We start from the raw sequence: 6,130 nt of genomic DNA on the forward strand, positions 1-6,130 counted from the left end.
AAGGCTAGTTTCATTGTAATTTTTTAAAAGGACCCAGGCTCCCATTAGACAACCATTCTTTTTGGTCTCTGTTGAAGGAGAAAACACAAAACCGTTCACAGAATGGAATACTCTGGGCTTTGATACCTGGACCGCAATACTATGCTTAAAAAGAAAACTTCGTTTTATGCATGAGAATATTACTGTATACTTTAAAAAAAAAAAAGTAAACAACATATACAAGACATACTAGCTTAGGGTCTCCATACGGGTTCCCAGTCATCCTCCCTGTACATCTCCCTCATCCCTGAACTCACACGTTGAAAAGAACTGATCTAAAACGTTTGGCTCGGGTGACTAGTTCACTGCCTGAGAACTCTGTCAGAGCCCAGCTTCCCAGGTGTGGAGGTTAGTATCTGGGTCCTGTCTCCCAAACCTGTGAGGTGGGTGCCTCTTGAAGTCGCCATAGCCCAGCTTCCCTGGTGCAGAGGTTAGCATTTGGATCCTGTCTCACAAACTTGTGAGGCTTCCGCGCCCAGCTCTCTTTTTTTTCCTTTTGGTTTGTTTTTAAAATTAGCATACCACGTAAGAGACTTCACTAAGGATTTTCCCCATGTGTATTATTCTCCTTTGTCTGCCTCCTCCACCCTATACTCCTCCTCCTCAGCGCCCTCTCTGTTTTCATGTCACAGGTTATTAACCCCTCCTCCGCTGCTCCTCCGCTGCTCCTCCGCTGCTCCTCCGCTGCTCCTCCGCTGCTCCTCCGCTGCTCCTCCGCTGCTCCTCCGCTGCTCCTCCGCTGGGCATCTCTTCTTTCTCTCATGCTTGCCCATCTCGTTTCGTTACCCACGCCCAGGAATTCCTGAGCACCAACCGGTAGGTCTCATGCATGTATCAACAATCATGATCACCATCAGAGGGTGATTTCTAAGGAAACCTCTCCCCCAAGATGCCCCAAACTGAGCTGATCAGAACTGCATTCCTCTCCCATGCAGAAAAGCTCTCTCAGCATTCAAGTTTCTATAGCAAAAAAAAAAAAAAAAAAAAAACATTGCAGCATCTCAGTCCTATACAGTAAGGTCACCTGAAAAACTTTACCTGGGTCCCATCCCAAGCCAAAAGAGTCTACAGGAAAGGGAAGCCACGCACCATTGGATTTATGTTAGATTTTTTAATTTTTATTTCGATATTTCCAAACAACCTAATCTGTTGACAGAGCCCTAAATTTCTACGTGCCTCTAAAGAGCCTTAAAGAGGAGAAAGCAGACAGGAGACTGTAGAGAAGTGACCCTGGACGGGAGATGCCCTGCGGCATGAGTCAGCGAAGCAGAGCAGAGAAGTAAGTGTCCTGAAGATGAATGTCTTCAGTGTCACCCCTGCGCCCTTGACCTGAGCCCCTCTCTTACACTGAACATAGGGTGTTTTCATCTGAAACTCTTCCCCTGTGCTAAGCCGTATTCCCTTAGTCACGGAACAAACCCTGATGCCTAGGAGCACATATGAAGTATCAGCATGAGTCAAAGTTCATCCTGACGGGGGAAGAGGAGGGATGAAACAATGAATTTAAGAGTCCAGTTTTCACCTATAATTACTGTCTCTTTCTTTAATGCACTGATATTTTCCAGGGTTTTTTTTTTCTGTTCTTTCTGATAAAAGTGGCTCTGTATTAGATCTTTACATGTAATTATATTTTTTGGGTACTACCAGGGATTATAAAAGGATATTTATGACTATGCTGCACAAATCTGTATTTCAGATAACTCAGCTGAAGTTGTTACCTACTGTTTGAATATATGAAACCCTAAGAGTTTAGGAAAGCCAAAGCCTAGGAAATTTAAACATCATTTGTGATATATAAAACATATACAAATATATATACTAACATGTAAGTATTAGTATTATATAGTAGTTATATCTGGCTTTGCCTATCTGAAATTTTGAACATTCTGAGCTGTGGCAACTCTCTAGGAGTCTGCGGATGTGTCAAGGAGCTTCTTCTGCTCATCTGGGATGTCGTTCATGGAGTCTTCAGACAGCTGGTCTGCAGAGAGCGTGTCCTGAGAAGACACTGTGTCTTCAAAGTCTGGATATTGGCCTGCATAGTCAGGAGGGCCCTGCTCTTCTGGGATGTCCTCACAGAGCTTGGCTGCAGCAGTTGCATTCTGGGGAGTAATCGTGTGTCCAAAGCCCTGATACTAGCCCTAGGGTGAGGATGACTTTGAACCTGGAGAACCTGCATCGAGTGGTGATGAGGAAAGCAGACTTGTGTGTTCAGTATGCTCTGGGTCTTCAGGAAAACATTTTTTGGGGGGATAACCTCGCATTGTTCTCCCGACACGTCTTAACTTGCTCAGAAATATAGTCTCTGACATCTGACACATCCCACATGGCGAGGAAGGAGTCGAAGCACGAGCCTTCCTCTGCCTCTTGCACGTAGGGTTTATAGGAGAACGAGTAATGATGGACAATCGCCGCGAAGAACATTTTGATGCAGATGATGAAATCCTGCAGGCCTGTGGCCACAGCTTCAGCACTTTGCCATTCCCACGTACGCTTTTCTGAAATAACGCCAACCTTAACCCACAAAGCAATAAGCACTGCTTGCCAAAATGAGAGAAAGACTACCAGTTTGACACAAAGAAAATTGCCAGAAGGTTGTATAGGGCTGAGCTCTTCTATCAGCACATTGTAAAACAGCCAGAGGCAGTACAAGGCAAACACTTGTGACAGGTTATTTAATATAACCAAGTAAGTCCAAGCGTTGGAGAAACTAAAGTTCCCTTCATCGTAGACACCAACAATCTCACATACCAACGCCGTCACAGTGGTGATCATTCTGACCACAGTGTACTGCAATACTCCGCGTTTGCACCGAAAAAGAAGCATTTCCCCCATAGCCCAGGGTGGACAGCAGTACAGAGGGGGGAAATGCTGTTGCTGATCTTTAGCTTCCACGTGGAGCACCAAGTTGGGGAATCGGATTTTTAGGTAGTTGTTAAGGAATATCATGAAGTTGTAAATGATGTAAGCTTCTTAGCACTCCCTCCAGGTGTCCACGTAGATGGTGATTTTGGGATATTTCAAAGCCAAGCAGCTATTCAAACTATATTGGGACCATCCAAAGAATCTTTATAATAGATTCTGGTTGCGTGTAATGCACTAAGTGCTGCACAGTCCCCCAGAGGGACACAGGGATTGTTAACAGCAGAAAGACACCAGAGATAAACCATGCTTCGGTGTGGATTCCAACCTTTAGTTTTTGAAGTTCCCAAACACCGAAGGGAACCGAGACGAGGATGGAAATTACGTTAAGTACGAGCAGAGGCCGGATCCATCACCTCCAGTTGTTCCGACTACAGGCGCAGGGCATTTCCATAAACAAATTAGTTGTGAACAGCTCAAAAAATGAACCAAGCCGAGATTTTGGCTTCTTTTCTTCGTTTTTTTTTTTGTTTGTTTGTTTGTTTGTTTGTTTTCTTTTTTTTCTTTTTTTCTCCTCTGGCTTTCTACAGGGGAAAATTCAGCAGCCGCTGGCACCGCGTCCTCAGGTCGCGCTGTGGTTGTGGCTGCCGCAGTGGCAGCAGCTCAGGATTCTCGCAGGTGCCGGCTACATCCTCGCCCGCTAACCGGCATGCACCCAGTAGGCCATGGCGCAGTCGCCGCTCACCTGGAGGTCACCTAAAGTCTCGGCTGCACCAAGGCCCCGAGGACAGCTGGGGTGACCTGGGGGGTCCCACCTGCAGCTGGAAGCCAGCGACTCCCTCCCCCCTGCTCTGGTAGGCGAGTTTCCGCCCCCCCCCCCCCGAGCAGCTCCCCTTGTATAAAGACTGGACAAAGCAGTCCAGCTTGAGGAACAGACTCCCAAGAACCAGCTGAAACTTTAAGGACAGCCCCTGTTCCCATTGCTAGGAGTCCCACAAGCAGACCAAGCTACGCAGCTGTCAGATATATGTAGAGATATATGTCTAGGTCAGTCTCATGGAGGGTCCCTGGTCAGTGGTTCAGAGTCCGAGTTGCTGTGAGCCAGCTTAGCTATTTCCGTGGGTTTTCTTATGATGTCATTGACCCCTATAGCTCTACAATCCATCCAACCTCTCTTCGTCAGGCTTCCCAGAGCTCAGCTTAGTGCTTGGCCATTGGTTTCTGTCTCTGGCTCTATCCGTTACTGGATGAAGGCTCTCTGATGACAATTGTGGGAGTCGCCAGTCTGATCGCAGGAGATGACCAGTCAGGCAAGGAGTCTTAGCTGAGGTCATCCTTAGAGATGTGTGGTCCTCCGTTGTGTAAATGGACCGCATTTTCTTTATCCATGCTTCGGTTGAGGGGCACCTAGGTTGTTTCCAGGTTCTGGCTATGACAAATAAAACTTCAATGATCATAACTGAGCAACGGTTTTTGTGGTATGATTGAACATCCTTTGGGTATATGCCCAAGAGTGGTATAGCTGGGTCTTGAGGTAGATTGATGCCTAATTTTCTGAAAAAAAAAAAAAAGCACCATATTGATTTACAAAGCAGCTGCACAAGTTTGCACTCTCACTAGCAATGGAGGAGTGTTCCCTTTGCTCCACATCCTCTCCAGCATAAGGTGTCCATCTGTGGTATGTTGGAATCTCAAAGTCATTTTAATTTGCTCTTCCCTGATGACAATAGATGATCTCACAGCAGCAAATCCCAATGAAGAGAAAAACACATGCAATAATGTTACCAAAAAAAAAAAACACACACAAAACCAGGGGCTGGAGAGATGGCTCAGTGATTAAGAGCATTGCCTGCTCTTCCAAAGGTCCTGAGTTCAATTCCCAGCAACCACATGGTGGCTCACAACCATCTGTAATGAGGTCTGGAGCCCTCTTCTGGCCTGCAGGCATACAAGCAGACAGAATATTGTATAATAAATAAATAAATGTTTAAAAAAAAACAGGAACTAGCAACCACTGATCTTTTTAATATTCCTTAATAAAAATGAACTCAATTCACTTATACAAAGACACAGGCTAACATATTGAAAACAAAAACAGAATTCATCTCCTGCTGCATACAAGAAACACACCTCAACCTCAAAGACAGACATTACCTAACAGTAAAGGGTTGGAAAAAATTTCCAATTTAATGGACCTAAGAAACAAGCTGGTGTAGCTATCATAATATCTAAAAAAATAGAATTCAAACTAAAATCCATCAGAGATAAAGAAAGACATTTCGGATTTGTCATAGGACAAATCCACCAAGATGATTCTGAACATCTATACCCAAAGTACAAGGGCAACCACATTTGTAAAATAAGCGTCACTAAAGCTTAAATCACACATTGAACCCCACACACTCATTGTGGGAGACTTCAACACCCCACTCTCACCACTGGACAGGACTGCCAGACAGAAACTTAACAGAGAAATAAGGGAACGTGCGTATATCATGACCCAAATGGACTTAACAGACATCTTATAGAACCTTCCACCCAAACACAAAAGATTATACTTTCTCAGAACCTCAAGGAACCTTCTTAAAAATTGAACACATACTTGTTAACAAAGCAAACCTCAACAGATACAGAAAAAATAGAATAACCCCATATATCTTATTGGATCACCACAGCTTAAAAGTTAGAATTCAACAGCAACACTAATTTCAGAAACCCCACAAATACACGGAAATAAACGCTCAACTTGTTGGGAGCTGTGAAACCCCCAGAGCCTGAATTTCCGGTAAACAACTTGTAATGCTTGCAGCTGCTCTAAGCACGAAACCCTCAGGAGTTCCTGATGGCAGGAGAGTGGTTTCTGATGGGTTTGGCTGGGGTGTGAGTATAAGTTAAGGATCCCTATAGAAGCTGCCCCTGGACAGAATAAAAGGGGCATTCGTGGGGCATTCTGGCATCAAGGATGACCTGTGTCTCTGCCTGTGAGTCTTTGTGTGTTTCAATCTTCAGCCCCTTGCCCGGTTCACGAACTGAATGGTGGCGCATAGATAGCACATGGCGTGGTGCGCTACACAACTGAATCACCACTGTGTCAAGCAAGAAATAAAGAAATTAAAGACTTCCTAAAATTTAATGAAAATGACCAATACAATATACCCAAGCTTATGGGACTCAATAAAAGCAATGCTAAGAGGAAAGTTCATAGCACAAAATACCTACCTTTCCTTTA

The 6,130-nt window shown here is 44.6% G+C and overlaps 1 protein-coding gene across 1 annotated transcript; it reads right to left on the reverse strand.

Moving 5' to 3' along the window:
• Positions 1-2,125: 2,125 nt before the first annotated feature.
• Tmem184c (transmembrane protein 184C) lies at positions 2,126-3,008 on the reverse strand. Its single transcript, XM_050159257.1, has one exon. It carries the CDS (start codon positions 2,986-2,988, stop codon positions 2,269-2,271), a length of 720 nt encoding a protein of 239 aa, XP_050015214.1. The 5' UTR covers positions 2,989-3,008; the 3' UTR covers positions 2,126-2,268.
• Positions 3,009-6,130: the final 3,122 nt, after the last annotated feature.

The sequence above is a fragment of the Alexandromys fortis genome, unplaced genomic scaffold (assembly GCF_014885135.2).
Source record: "Alexandromys fortis isolate MF-2015 unplaced genomic scaffold, M_Fortis_MF-2015_v1.1 scaffold_65, whole genome shotgun sequence".
In the NCBI taxonomy this organism is placed as follows: Eukaryota; Metazoa; Chordata; class Mammalia; order Rodentia; family Cricetidae; genus Alexandromys; species Alexandromys fortis.